This window comes from Ambystoma mexicanum, chromosome 1q (genome assembly GCF_040938575.1).
Source record: "Ambystoma mexicanum isolate Mex_15411 chromosome 1q, UKY_AmexF1_1, whole genome shotgun sequence".
Taxonomy (NCBI): Eukaryota; Metazoa; Chordata; class Amphibia; order Caudata; family Ambystomatidae; genus Ambystoma; species Ambystoma mexicanum.
The window spans coordinates 1,147,128,928-1,147,144,727 of NC_090922.1; the positions used below are offsets into that span (position 1 = coordinate 1,147,128,928).

General features: G+C 50.6%; 1 protein-coding gene across 1 annotated transcript in view; it reads right to left on the bottom strand.

Annotated features, from left to right (window-relative positions):
* Positions 1-15,800, bottom strand: part of LOC138560969 (pancreatic alpha-amylase-like) — a 200,509-nt gene that overhangs the window by 47,402 nt on the left and 137,307 nt on the right. Inside the window, exon 5 of the mRNA XM_069642753.1 lies at positions 5,462-5,676. Within this exon, the coding sequence (XP_069498854.1) occupies positions 5,462-5,676 (215 nt within the window). The remainder of the gene's footprint in view (positions 1-5,461; positions 5,677-15,800) is intronic.

Here is a 15,800-nt window from a genome sequence, read left to right on the forward strand (position 1 = left end):
CCCTCTGTTGGTCATCTCTCGCTGTGGATCTACACACCGGTCGACGCGCAGCTCAGTGTCTTCGACCCAGACTGATCGTGGCTGTGGGTCACCTCGAGCGCTGGGTCCCAAAATCAGTGTCTGTTCACACCCTGAGACTCACAGTGGCCATTTTGGAGTGCCATGTTGGCGCCTTCCAGTCCAGTGTCATTTCGGGCCCACCTTGCTTCTCCAAGTATTCCGGACTCTGCAGCACTGCTTAGATTCAATATTGGTCTGCTGTAAACATGATATCCACAGGATTACTGAGGATGGCTGCAGGAGATCCGAATGACTATGTGTGCATGCTTCGCCCCCTTGTGTCATAAGTATTTAAAGCTAGAACTGCATGTGGGATGTATGAACAAGAAATCATATATATGAGTCAAGATTTCAAACAGGTAAACTATACTGTATTAAGCTGATGCATTCAGGTTGAGGGTTTTTCACCCTTGAAAGAGTGTGCCTCTGTTTTCTTTTGAGATGTGTTTTTCTATTTTTTTTGGAAACTTCTTAAAATCACAAGGTACTGATGATTTGACAAATCTTTAATTTTATAGATTTTTCAGAATATATTGCAACGATTAATATTAAGTAGGCGTTGAATAGTCTCTTTTAGCTAGTGCATCTTGCCTATATTGCATTTCATATTTTAACATCTCCCCCTTTATATTGTGCAATTTGTGATTTGTTTAAAAATCTCCTATTCATTTTCTATTTGTAGATAGAAATGGTCAATCCAAACTGGTAAGGAATTACAAACATATTTTACACCATGCAAAATGTACATGTATGTCTGGTTGTAATTTATGAAAGGGCATTTATGAAATGTACCCGCTCGCTCCTTGCACTCTCAGACTGCTCTACTACTTTTGGTTCCTCGCTTCAAAAGCGCCCAAACTGCCAGCCACGCCTTTTCGGTGGCAGCAGCCAAAGCATGGAACCAACTTCCTTTGGCTCTTCGTGCTACCGCTAATCATCTGGCCTTCAGACGCGCTCTGAAGACACTTTTCTTCTAATATCTTTGTCTCACTCTTGCCACCCTCCAGCACCAAGATGCCTTTGGCGTATGCTGCACTTTATAAGTCTATATAACATAACATAACATCCTATTCACAGAAAACATGTGCAAAATGGTTGTATCATAACCATGTCATCAATCACTACCGTAATTTAGGAATTCACAATGAAAATGTATGCATGGTTGAATCTATGAGTGATAAGTATTTACTGTATGCAAGGCAAAGAGAACACATTCACAGCTAAATAAAAGGAATCAGGGACAGAGTCCAAAGGCCCTGCATATCGTGCACATCGTGCACCTAAACCTTGCTTCATTTAAAAGTGCATTTATAGGTTTGATGCAAACCAAGTACTGTAGGTCAAGTGTCACAGGTAAGGGAATCATATGTTTTGGGTGGGCTGCATTCCACATTTCTGGCACGAGTTTCAGGAGCAACACATTAAGATGGTATTTCATGGAATGATTATGCACCGAAATGTGTGGCGCAAGCGTGAAAAAAACAGTGCACGCATGCGAATCACATGCAAGCGATTGATGGAAGGCCCTGCGCGTGGCTTTCCTGGGAGGTGCACCAAATCTGCGCTTAACTTACACGTCACTGCGACTTTCCAAACGTTGTGCGCGACCTGCACAGCGAAAGTGCCCAACTTCTAGCGCACACACCTAAAAAGGGGGAGGAAAATGTGGAATGGGAAACAACGCGTGAAAATGTGGGCGTAACGGGGGAAGTAACGCTGGGAAGTACACGCAGCGCTCACACGCTCGGAAAGCAGGCGGAAGCGCCCCCACACAGTATAAAAGTGCGCGCAAACAACAAACAAGCATATACAGCTACAATGAATGTCCCATTTCTCGCAGCAGTGATCGTGGGACACCGCAGGAGGAGAATAGCCAGGCCCTGCATTTTTTGCCCAGGACCAGCCTTTTTTGGATGCCTTTTGGGATGCCTGATAACCAGGTCTATGGCAGGTACAGTTTCCACCTCATATCATCCTAGACCTGGTCACTGAGTGGGAGGATTACCTCACATCACCCACCTTTTGCTCCCAAGCACTGAGCCCCTTGGAAAAGGTGCTCAATGTCATGCATTTTTTGGCCACTGGGTCATTCCAGTGGGTAACTGCCATAAGTTGGGGGTGTCTCACAGCCCACGCAGTCACGCTGCCTACACCAGGTGTTGGCAATCATGACTACACGCCCCTCAGTCCCTAGGCACATATACATGCCCAGAACTCCCGCAGAAAGGCAGGCCATGGTCCAAGACTTTTACGGGGTGGCACACTTCACCAGAGTGCTCAGTGCCATTGATTGCACCCATGTGGCCCTACATCCACCTCGGGCCACTGAGCACATCTTTCGAAACCGCAAGCACTGGCATTCCATCAACGTGCAGGTTGCATGCGATGCCAAAGGAATCATCACCTCTGTCTATGCAAACTATCCTGGGTCCACCCATGACAGTTTCATATACAGAATGTCAGCCCTACACCGGGATCTGGAAGCTGGGAGGCATGGCAACACATGGCTCATTGGTGAGTACAAATGCCAGTGCACATGCATGCATGTCACACACAAATAAACAAACCCAACTAATGACAACCATCATCACCTCCCCAGGGGACAGTGCCTACCCTCTGAGCACCCACATGATGAAGCCAATACGGAACCCCACCATACCACCCTAGGTAAGATACAACGCAGCCCATATTGCAACCCAGGGCATAGTGGAGTGTACATTCGGAGTACTCAAGTCACGTTTCCGCTCCTTTGACCGCTCTGGTGGGCAGCTACTATATGTGCCCCCAGTAGTGTGCAGGATCATTGTAGCAGCATGTGTCCTGTACAACGTTGCAACCCGGCGGGGCGTACCGGTGGACATGGTGGTGCCCCACATCCCCAACCATATGCATGGCCGCTGCGCATGTGAGGGGAAAGAGCACATGGCGAGGCAGCCTGTACCCGGCTTGTGGCTATATTTTTCACCTAAACTCCCCCCACTGTGGAGTGCACACAGGCCTGGCACATTCCAGGTGACAATAGATTATGACAAAGGAACAGTCAACTGTCATAACCTAAACACCCTGAGAATGTGTCCTTGGAATTGCAGCATTGTGTGCATCCCTAGCCACTTAAACACAATCCCGTGTGACCAAAAGGCACACATGCAAGGCACAGATTGCAAATCCCCCATGCAAAATAGCACATCCAAATGCTGTTATGTCACCTAAACCTCTCCCAACCCCAGGTCACCCACCATGGCATGGCATGCAACGTGAAAACCTCAATGAAAATATCAACACACATGACACAGCTGTCACAAAGCACACTGTTACAAATGCCACAGACAATCCCCTCAGACATGCACTCTGAAGAAAAGTGTGAGCAAAAACATCCAACCTAAACTAAAAGCACGTAAATGCATGCCACCAAAGGCCTGAACACCAAAACCTCAAACCTTTGGTGGCATGCATTACAGGGAATCCCAAAAAATAAAAGAAAATGGCGGTGCTGCGAGGTTGTCCCCCGCAACACTCCGCTCACTACACCACACAGTACAGTGAGTGGTGTCAGTGGCCTGGAAACCGCTGCATCTGCATAAAAAAAGTGAAAAAATTTGCCAGCGGCGCCAGTCCACGATCACGAAAGTCAATGTGAACATGTGCAGCAGGGACACAGCATGTCTCAGAAGGCAAGTAGTGATTGGGTGGGTGGATGTTGGGGTGGGGGTGGGGGTGGGCTTGGAGTTGAGCAGTGTGTGTTGTGGGGGGGTGTTTGCAGGGCGATTGAATGCATGTTAGCATGGGAAATGCATGAACCCACAGTGTAGCATACATTTTCCATGTTAACCACTCTGTTGCGGACACACCTTTAACGGAAATATGTTGCTGATCCTGTGACACATCAAAAGCAAAAGCAACACAGAACGATCAATTTACCAGCATAACACATCATGAACACAGGACCCAACAGTCACAATGTCAGACAGTGAGTAACCACCATAGCACAGGACCCTCAATGTGACATTGCCACCACACGTCACCCTACCATCACGAGAGTGGCCTCAACAGCTAAAGTGTGCATGGGACCGCATACAGCATGAAGTGCATCAACAATGTATACAGACAAGGCAATACATGAATTAGCAGAATGAAATCATGCACAGTCAGCAATATACTCACCAAAATGCAGTCCAACCATGCACTGGAGAAACCATCATGAATCCCCACTAGGGGTGTATACACAGGTTGGACTTCAGACTGGCCACAGATATGACGGAAGTCCAATGCCTCTGTGTAAATTACTGTCACACAGTGCCATCCTTGGGAGCCCATGGAAAGGGGAAGCAGGAGTGGCATATGTGTCCGGACCCCAAGCCAGAAACACAAACACAAGACAAGCCTGTATGGGCCCAGCCGGAACACACAGTGGATGGCATTGGATGCCACATTGCCACACTGCAACATAAATGCACAATAGAGAAAAAATAAAAATCGCCATATGATATGATATGGCATTTATAACTCACCTATACACAAGGGTTTCAAGGCGCGACAAGGCAAGGGAGGGGGGACAAAGGGAAGACAGACAACAATCCTACTAGGCCAGGTCTCATTCAGATCGCACAAGTGCATGGGAAGGGGGAAAGGGAAAGTGCATGGGGGAAGGGAAAGGGGAAAGTGCAGTACATGGGATAGTAGAATAAATAAGATTAATAAAAACGGGCAGCTGGTGGCAAGTGCAAGGTAAGTGCAGACATAAGTGCTGGTAGGGGGACTGTAGGGATACAGAAAACAGTCCAAAGGTGCAGGAGTTGCCAGGGAAGCAATGCAGGTGGGCAACTTTTATCCTGGGCCATGACGAGAGCACCCAGAGTACTTCTGAGGGAGGAGTAATCTTCCCTGTTGGCCTGTCCCTCAGCAGCAATAGCTGAGCGCAGAACCACCAGTTCAGCCTGGCGGCCCTGTTGGACGCCGCCATGCCCAGCCTGAGTGAGCGGCACGTGCACTGCATTGCCTGCTGCTGGAGCTCCACCTGCCTATCAGGGGGGAGCATGGAATCAGGCACACGTTCCATGCCTTGAGCCAACACCTCAATTGCTCCCCCCTATTGCTGTGAAATGGCATAGATGGATTGCTCCCACCCAGTGTTCCCCGGTGGCGCACGGCCACCGCGTTGCTGGGCACCACGCCTTCAGGGCCCAAGGAGACGTGGACCTTGCTGTGCTGGCCGAGCCTGCGGCTGCAGGACAGTATTCCTCCATCGATCTGATGCCACTGGAACAGGAACAACTGGTGTGGAGTGTGACTCTGCACCCTTAACTACCACAGGCCAACATACCAACACTGACTGGCCCCTTGAGGGGTCCACCCCCACTGCAGGTGTGGTGGACAGAGCAGAATCCATAGCAGAACCACCCACCATCGACATCATGGATTCATGAGCATCCAAATCAACATCAGAGTCAGAGAGATCGTCAGAGCCATACCCAGAGGAAGGCCTGGACAGGCTGGCCTGGAGCACCGAGGGATGTTCGTGGCCTACCACCCCACGACCACCACTGGTGCTGGGATGGTGGCCTGAACCCTCCATCTTGTCTCCAATCTCCTCCTCCACTGCTTCAGGTGCATCATCATCTGTAAAGAAATTAAAATAAACATAAGTACACATGTCAGCAGCACATACCACACACACACACACACAACACAATATTGAGGGCCAACACATGAGGAAGCCATGTCACAAACGACACAAACTCTGGCATGCATGCAGTGGCAATAAAATGGAAGGGGGCCCTGAAAGTAGACATGGATGCGTGTCAAAGCAAAACCCACACATGTACTGCATGTTGCATATTAACTGCATCACACCCAACCTTCTGGCAGGCATAAATCTGTGGCAAAATGTGCAGATGTGAACTAAGAGATGGCAGGTAGCATAGCCCTGACACAATTTCCAAATAGCCACAGCAGTATGTCAAATAGAAGTGTCCATTACACATGCAAAATGCATGTCAACATGCACTACAAGAACATTAATATCAATAAAAGCACACGTGTCACAGGATGCAACAACGCAAGTGCCTTGAAATAAAGTGAAGGGAGTCAAATGGATACATACATGGAACGTCACTTTGACAACACACCAGTGAATAGGTATGCCCCAGAGGTGTTGTGGGTGCAGTGCAGCACATGTGTAAGTCGTCTACCATCAATAGAACCCTAAATGTAGTGATGTCAATCTAGTGACATGACAGCACTGCAAGGGCAAGTGCAGTCATCATGTGCAAAGTGTTTGCAATGGGTTGTAGGGATGCACTGCACCCCCATACTCCCTCCACCCCGAGGAAAGTCAGGGATACAGTGCATGACTCTGAATGACTGACCACAGTACTGTGAAGTAGCAGACAGTGTATGCAGGTGTCAATTGCATCAACTGAGACAACTGAGACTACAGCAGATGAGAGTGGGACAGAAAGCAGGACACATGAGGAACCATCACAAGTACATCTATACAGGCAGAAGACACAACACCAGTCACCTGGAAGCAGTGTGGCTGTAACAGAGGGATGCCTGTGCCTGACACAGACAAGGGCACCATAAACATGTACATGATGATGAAGTGACCCTGAGTGAGCATAGCATAGATGAGCAAATACCACGAGATGGATGAAATACTGGAGATGTGGTACAATGAGTAGCCTGCCACAGACCCATGTGACCGACACAGTCCTGGCTGGCAGACTCACTGCCGGGGTGGTGTTGGCTGCATCTGCCCATGCAGCTCCCACCACCTGGCTGCTTGGGGCAGCAGATGTCAAAACTGCCCCAGGAACATGTGCCTTGGTCACAGTTACCTTGGACACACATGGCTTGGCCTTCCTGCCCTGAAATCCTGCCTGGGAGTCCTGTGGTAAGGCAGCCTGCGCTGGCTGACCACGAGCATGGGTGATGGTTGCCACAGCTGCACCTGCAGCTTCCACCACCCGTGACAGCAGATGACATTGCCTGTGGGGTTCAGATGTGTGCTGGGGATTACTGCAGCAGCAGCATCTTCCTGAGGCACTTGGGGTGGTGGCATGGCTGTTGCTGGACATCCTGGCCTGGTGGTACACCCTGGCCACGTCCCCCTCCCCATCCACCTTGGCCTCTCTGGACTCCCTGGCCACCCTGGCCATGTGCCCCACCATGCGCAGCCATAGGAGGTCGCCCAGCTTTGCCACCCTTCCCTTTTGTTGTCCTCCCAACCATGGCACAGATGGTATGTAGCCAATGGGAGGTGCACACAACAAATGTCCTGGGCAATTGGGGTGAATAGGGCAGGGTACGTGATGTTAGACGTACCCCTGTGCTCCTGCAAGGCTGTCTGTGACCCCTGGTGATAAAAGACTGGTCACACAACACTCAGGCACCCCAAAACATGATATTAAACGGTCATGGAATGAACCTCCCGCAGTACGCTGTGGCTCCCAAGGACACAAAAAACCACGTACGCATGGAACACGCGGGCTGCTCTGACCTCTAAAATGGGTGTGCGACACACAGGGGCAACCACAGTGGGAAAAATAAGCGTGCGCGACTCACTGTCTGCCTTGCATGGAAAAGAAAAACACACGCGTGTGCGTGTAGGCAACTCCCCCACCAAAACAAGAAGTACGAACTTTAAGCGCTGTGAAGTAATCGCGTGTGAACCCACAAGAAGAAGAAACACACGCAGTCGGTCTCTATGAAAAGCATGCACAGCGAACTGCGCAGAGGGAAACGCCTGTGCATGTAACGTCACTTGCGCGCTTATGCGCTAAGGGCCTTTCCTCGGATTTCATGTAATCTCACACTGATATGCTGTTTTTGCACGTGCGGATTCACTCTGCATCAGGCTGGCCACGTGATAACACCCGGAAGACCACGCGCCTGCCCAGAAGGCCATTTACCTGCCCCGCAGAGCCCTGGGGAGCCTCCTACGAGCCATCTGCTGCTGCCTGCCTGCATGCTGCCAGCGTGCCCTGCTATTTAATGCCTGCACATCCGCCATCGCCAGGGGTCCAGTTGCTGTGACCACCCCTGCTGGAACAGAAGACTCCCGTCAGGTGGACCATCGCTCCACAGCCCAGCCCCAGGACCCACTTGCTCACCCACACTTGCCTTGGGGGTTACCATGTCGGGTCAAACTCCATCTGGAACCAGTGGCTGTTAGGCAGAATCCACTGCAGTTCCCTTGGGGAGCACTACAGCAGATTAAGACTACAGGTGTATGCAATAAATTCCCTTTGGTAGCAGTCTGTACCACAAAGATTTAGTTGGTAGCTGTGGCTGAGCAGTCAGACTCATCTCAAGAGGGAGATGAGCAGTATTCAGGGTTTACACATTAGGACTATAGTACTATGGTACAAGGAAACACTGAACAAAGCTTTGTATTAAAAAGAATATATTTATTTTACACACTTCTAGTTCAACACATAAATCACCTTTATCAAAGCAAGTTAAAACAGTCAAGAAAAGTATACACAACTCCCTATTTAAATTATAGACAAGTTTGATCCAGAGTGAAAACTGAGCAAAATGGCACAGGGTCAAACCAGCAAAAATGGCACTCTAGTAATTTCTCAAAAGGGAGGGAAAGGACAAGTTATACGGAGTTAACCTTTTAAACACACGAGCAACACTTCCCACGTGGATTGTGAACAAGTTAGGCAAGTTAGCACTTTAGCAACACTCATCCATAGGTGAAAACCGAGCAAAATGGCACTTCAGCAATACTTAAGAGGGAAGGAAGAGTGGTTATAAGAGTTTTTAGTGCACCAACACAGTTGAGGATGAAAAGCAATCTAGTGAAGGCAGTCGTAACAGATTTAGCCAAAGTCAATAGGCCTGTGCCAGAGTTAGTGGTACAGGGCAATGTGCCCAGGATCAAACTGTTCTAGTAGCTGCAGTCAAGTCTTTGGTTTAACGATTCAAAAGGAGGGTGCAGAAGGTAAAAGATAATGTTAGTCGATAGGGGCGGCCAACCCAGGAGGTAAGTAAAGGATTTCAAACACCTCTAGCAGTACTCCGCGAAACGGGAGGCCTGCCGGAACAATGTACCTGAAAAAGTGAAAGCGGCTCCTGCGGTGGCGGTGGTTCCTGGCAGTTCCTGCAGTTTGGGTTGTCCAGCAGAGGAAGAGAGGCTATCGTCATGGAGGAAGGTTTGAGTTACTGCACTGCCCAGGGAAGAAGCCAGCCGCGGTGATGCCGAAACGGATTAAAAGGTACGCTCCTTTAAATCGCGGTCATGGTGGACGGGTGCCTGGCTATCCGGTCTCCGAGTGGAGGGCACTGGCGATTCGACCAAGGCAGGTCCTGGAAGGTGATTGGCAAACTGGTTGTCCCCACCAGCTCAAGGGAAGAAGGCTCTTGCAGATGAAGATCTTCTCTCGTCGTGTGGAGAAAAGTGGTGAGACGCTGCAGCAGGGCTTCACCGGGGGTTCAGTCATTGTAGATGTCTTTGGCTTCTCTCCTCTTTGGCTTCTTAGTTCCAGTGGCGACGTCTTGCTCTTCCAGTCCTCAGGACCCTGCTTTTATGCAGAAAAACCCCCATTCATACAGCCTAGCTGTCACTCACACTGTGGAGTGGTCATCCTGGTGGGAGACCCTCCAGCCTATCAGGGCAGAGTGCGACTTGTGTTGCTTAGGCAACCCTGTCCAGGGTGCCTACTCCCCCCTCCCACAAAATGGGTCTACCCCAGACTCAGTGGCGCCGAGAGGAGGGCTTCTTGGCAACAAAGGATGAACAAAGGATCCCCGACCTGGGTTAGGATCTCAGAGAAAGACACAAGAAAGAATTATTATTAAAGTTCTGGCAAATAAAACCTACCGGAGTAAAGTTAATATAAAAATAAACCGGCGATATGTTAGAAGCTGTCAGTAAAAGTGGTAGCCTCGAACAATGGGAAAATCCCATAGGAAAATATTTGCGGTCGAATATTTATGTTAGTATCCACTGCCACCAGCCAGAAACTTTTGAGAGGGACTGTACGGTACCCTCTCAAAAATGAACATAAGGGAAACATTATTAACCCTTTCCAGTACTTCCATAGTAAAATGGTTTGTACTGGTTTAGTTCATAACTATTGACTAGTAAAATCAATGGGGACTTTACATGCCCTGGGAGACAGTAGTCAGTCCCAGGGTATGGAGTCTATGGTGGGGGGTCACTATGACACCCCTTTGTTACTGCACTGAGGGTGCTGTGTATCACACATGTATAAAGATGGTTCCTATGAGGGTGAGAAAAACCCCATAGACATTAACACAAAAAATAGCCTAGAACACACATCAGCAATCTGTCTAAGAGTGGGAAAAAAAGAGTCTCACTCTTAGCAGGAGAAAAAACAAACCCTTCAAATCCAGCAAAGCTGCTGGGGGACTCTATAGGTAAGGTAAATTAGCCATAGAATGAGAATTCCCCCTAAAAGTTGCAACCCCCCTGCAGAGAGGCAAAGGGCTGTCAGCTTCAGTGCAAATAAAGTTGGCATCCTGGTGGAGCAAGTCCTGCGGCATTATGATGCCCTCTTCACAACATCACTCGACAACAAGGAAGGACGGAGGAGGATCTGGGAGGACATCGTGGGTGCCATTAACACGGAGGGAGTGGCACCCCGCGACTTGAAACATGTCCTGAAGCGCTGGGAGGACTACAAGTCCAGGACCCTCAGGAAGGCCCGGTGCCTCTTGGACACAGAGGATGCAATGGGGCTTGCCACCGACCAGATGAGGGTCCTGGAGCGCTTTCACCCAGTGCTTCACCTCCAGGTCCTCGAGAGGCGGACCTGCCCGGAGTCAAGCGGTATATGTCCATGCATTCTCAATCGACACAGTGCATGTTGAGGTGTGGCAGGAATGTGCAGCTTGGACATATGTCTGACATGGCCCATGTATGGATGTGTATGTGCAGGGACATGACCGTGTTGCATGTGAGTCCAGTCATGTGTGGTGCACATCAATGGTGTATGTGTACCGATGCATGATGTACAACTGCATGTGAAGATGCACACATGTTTGCATGCCTGTTTATGTACTCAGCCATGTTTGGGGTGTGACACATGGATGCTCTTCCCACCTTCATGTATGTGCATGGTGTACAGGTGTGTGTGTCTGTTTGGTATGTGTGTGACTGTGAGACGCCATGGATGCATGTGACATGGACATCTAGGTACCTGATTGGCAAATGTGACATAGTTGACGATGATTGCACTGTGATAGGAGGTAGAGATGGCCAGATGCATGACTGTCTGTTGGTGTGGGTGCATGTGAATGGCATGCTCCGTGATGTTTGTAACGTCATGCCACCCTTAGGATGTTCATGCAATTCCATATGAATGGATGCAGATGCCTGTTGCACATTCCTTGCTTGTCTGTGCATGTGTGTGGGTTCACCTGAGTGATGGGAATTGTGATGTCGTCTGTGATGTTTGACACCGCCACTCATGTGCAATAGTTATGTGTCTAGCAGACCATTGTACGGTGTCCTGATGCCTGTGTTCTGTCTCTCCCTGTCTGCAGCGTCGACTGATGAAGCGGGCTGAGACAGCGCTGTGGAGAACAGCGGCAGGGATGCCACCGCCAGCCGGAGACGCAAGGCCCTGCCCCCCTCCCAGGTAATAATATCTTCTGGGATTGAGGGGACTGGTGCCACGTCCATGGCTGCAGCAGCAGAGGGGAGGTCCAAGAGGCCAAGGTTGGATGTGGACTCCTCGGCAGAATAAGGAGCAGGTGAGCCCCCAGAGGGGCATAGTACAGAAGACGGCACAGAGTCATCCAGGTTGGTGGGGGGGTGGTTGAGGAGGAGGCCGTATCAGACCCACGCATGGGGCCTGGCGGGGTGGTTTCACTGATGCAAGTGGTGCAGTCCAGGGGCAGGAGGCAGCACAGGTCGCAGTGGAGGTTCCTGTGTGTAATCCTGTCCCTGATCCTGTGACTGAATCATCCTGCACCAGCAGTGATGCCTCTGTCCGGCCCCGTTCGCAGGTAGGGGATGTGTCTATGTCAACTGACCTTCCTCTACCTGCGGACGAGGCAATCCGCGACAGGATTCAGCCTGTCCTAGTCAGTGTCACGTTGCGCACACTGGTGATTCGGGATGATGTGCGTGGTTCCAGGCAGGACAACGCACATCATTTCAGAAACTTGTGTGGCAGCGTCGACTTGCTAGGACAGGTCATTGGCACAGGGTTCCTCTGTGTGCTGGATGCTCTTGCGACACCCTCCTCATCTGCACACCCTATGCGCCAGTCATCCTCTGTGCCGTCTTCCTGCCCATGTCTCATCTGGGCACCCTCTGGACCTTCCCCATCCACCGCAGCCAGGCTGGTGGAGAACCCATCCCTGCCACAGTCGGGAGTCGGAGGAGCAGCAGAGGTGGTAACCCCAGCAACTTGACCCCAGCCAGTGGAGGATGTGCAGGCACCATCAAATAGGGCATGTGTACCACAGCCCCGGTTGTTTCCATCTTTCCGGGGGCAGACGTGGTTGCAGAGGCAGTTGGCATTCAGGCAGCGGCAGGCTCAACGTGGGAGGCATCAGGCCTCGGCCATATACATCATGGGGGCAGGCATCGGCCGATGGTCAGGAAGACCCTGGACTACGTGTGTCTTCCGTGTGGCAGCAGTTGGGCTAGCAGATAGATGCAGAGCAGCGGTGGGCAGATAGAGCACGGCTCACGATGGTCAGGGCAGAGAACTCCATGCACCGGGCATTGAGGCAGGCATTGTTCCTTGAGGAGACTCGCAGGGAGTTGATGGACACCATGGCGACGTCCCTGCGAGCCCTCGAGGACACCTCCCAGGCCCGCTTCCGGGACATCAACATGGAGTTCAATGATGCCCTGACCAAAGACATTAACATCAAGAAGTGAGCCGTAGGGCTAGCCCGCCGCCATTGTAAATAGTTCTTTAGGTATAAGTTTACTTTATGTTTTTTATTTTGGAGTTATTGGACATAGTAAAGACTGGTAGGGGGTGTCTGTACTTCCGCTCTCTATATGGTAGAGGAGAGGCACAGAGGACCCCAGCCAAGATTCACTATTATTGGTACGTGGTCGAGCAATCAAGGCCTAGCTTCTCAGGAGGTGATGCAGGCTGGTTCTCAAGTACAGTGTAGTCCCCGAACCCCCACAAAGGAATGTCCACACACTGTATTGCTGAAAACACAGTCTTTATATAATTAATATTCAAAGGTATGTACACGATCACAATAACGCACTTTGTACTCGGAAGTCAATAATGATACATATATACAATTCTAAAGTGGTACCACTAATGTTATCCAATCTCATTAAAGAGCATCAACTGTACGGTTAAAATGTCACACAGATTAATAACGAGGAAACCAGCAATAGAGATAGGCAGGAACGTAAGATGGTTGAAACAATTGGCAGAATGCTGACCCCTACCAATAGGCACAGTTCTGTGTGGAGATCCCCCCCACCTGGGCAACCTATAAATAAAAGATATATAGCGCAAGCCCAGTCCATATGTTCAATAGTCTCACTTCCTCCTATTAAGGTTTTACCCCCCCAATGTACCTGGTGGAGTACAGGTCTCCAACGATGCGTCGACCGATCCTTCTTGAGTGACTCCTTTTCAGACAGGAGCCACGGATCGTCGAGAGGTGTCGAGGACCTCGGCGTTCGGTGTCGGGGAATTGACGGCCCTTCTTGACTGCCCTCCCTTTAAGGCGGGAGTCACGGGGCGTCGAACGTCCGACGGTGAACAGGTTGAAATACGGCGTGAAGTGGCAGCTTCGTTCCAAGTGGTGCTCGTCGACGACAGAGCGTTGGCGTCCTGCAAGGAAGAGGCGTGCGGGGCACCTCAGTGATAATAGTTCTGGACCGCAAAGAGATGATGAAGAACTGTGGCCCAGCAAGGGCGTCAATTTGTTGGCTTCTCTGTGGTCTTTAGGTGGCGGGAAACCCACCGGCGGATGCTCCTCGGTGCGTCGACGGTCGGGCCTTCTCCAGCGGGAGACAAGCGGATAACGATGCAGAAGAGAGCGTCCGATGATCAATTGAAGTTCTTAGGCAAACGGGAGCATGGCGGCTCCGGTCGGCGACGGCGGTCGGCGACAGTGGGGGACAACAGTCCGGGTGCTTCTCCTTGGAGTTCCGCAGCAGTCCCTGTATCGGGTCGGCAGCCTGTCGAAGGTCTGTCTACCAGGGAGCGTTGGCAAAGATCAGCTGTGCACGATGGTCCCTCGTAGCTCGGGAAGAGGGCGCCTTACCAGGTCCTCTCTGGGTCAGTCCTTGGAAACACAGCAGCCTTCAGATAGCGAGGGAGAGCCACAGCACTCCTTCTCGTCCAGCGGGGGTTTCAAGGTCAAGCGTCAGTTACTCCAGTTACTTGTCGTAGTGGACTTCAGCTTCTGAACACGATTCCTAGCAGTGAGAGGTCCCCAGATATACTGTTGATCTCCCATTCATTCCGCTGGGTCACACTCAAGCATCCAATCACGACTACAGGCATTCATGCAGGCAGGCAGCCAATCAGGCACACAAGGTATTCAGGCCATTCACTTCTCTCCAGACACTCACAACAAGTTATGTGTATTGGAACAAGTACCGAGCCATTCAACACTCCAAGCCGCATTCATACCGGTTTCGGGCAGGGTTGTCTCAGTCATTGTGTCAACCACCAGATACGAGACACCCACAACACAGAATGCATATTCGTCACACACTCTATTCACCCAGGTCCCACCCACAGGAGGTACCCACAACATACATCTCCGGGAAGGCTCCAGCTAGTCTGGCCGGGCCTTCACAACAAAACCATATGTGGCACTTCCACCCAACAGCCAGTCAGGGGGAAGGGACAGAGTCAGGGCTTCCCAGGACTTTGGGAAAACAAGGTAATGGGTAATAGAAAGCAGGGAGCCACAGGGGCCATCTTGTTTTCCATCAGGGATCAACTTATCTCCATGGCAGGGCCGGGATATCCCAAAATGGAGGATACTCCGTGGGTCCGTTCACTAAACCAAAAAGAAAGAGCTGCACCGCCAGGAGTCCCACATGAACTCCTGCGCGGAAAACACGACAGACCACACGATAAAGAGCAGTAAAGGACAAGGATACGGACGCCCTGTCCCTCTGATGCATTTCCAGCATCACAGTCGCCCCCCCAAGACTGAGGTGGAGGGTGCCTAATCTCCCACGGGATAAGACACCCTCATCCAGATGGTCAACATACCTTCTGGAAAGGCCATCTGCATTATCGTGACTCTTCCCTGGCCTGTGCTCTATGGTGAAGTCTAGCCCTTGCAGGCTAATGGACCACCTGAGCAGTTTCGGGTTCTCACCCTTCATCTGCATAAGCCACTTCAGGGGCTTATGATCCGTTTGGACCTTGAAGGTAGACCCCGTAAGGTAGGGCCTAAAACGCCTAAGGCTCCAAACTATACTAAAACATTCCTTTTCAACAGTAGCCCACCTAAGTTCTCTACCCTTGAGTTGTCTACTGATGAATATGATAGGATGTTCTCTCCCTTTGTCATCTAAATGGGACAAGACGGCTCCAATTCCGGTGTCGCAGGCACCCGTCTGGACGATAAAGGGTCGGCTGTATTCAGGCGCACACAACACGGGTGCCCGACACAGACTTTCTTTCAAGCCATCAAAGGCCCTCTGACCGTCTTCAGTCCAATTGACCTTCCTAGGCTGCTTGGGTGAAGTCAGAGCTGTCAGTGGTGCAGCTATGGTTCCATAGTCCTCCATGAAATTGCGATAGTACCCA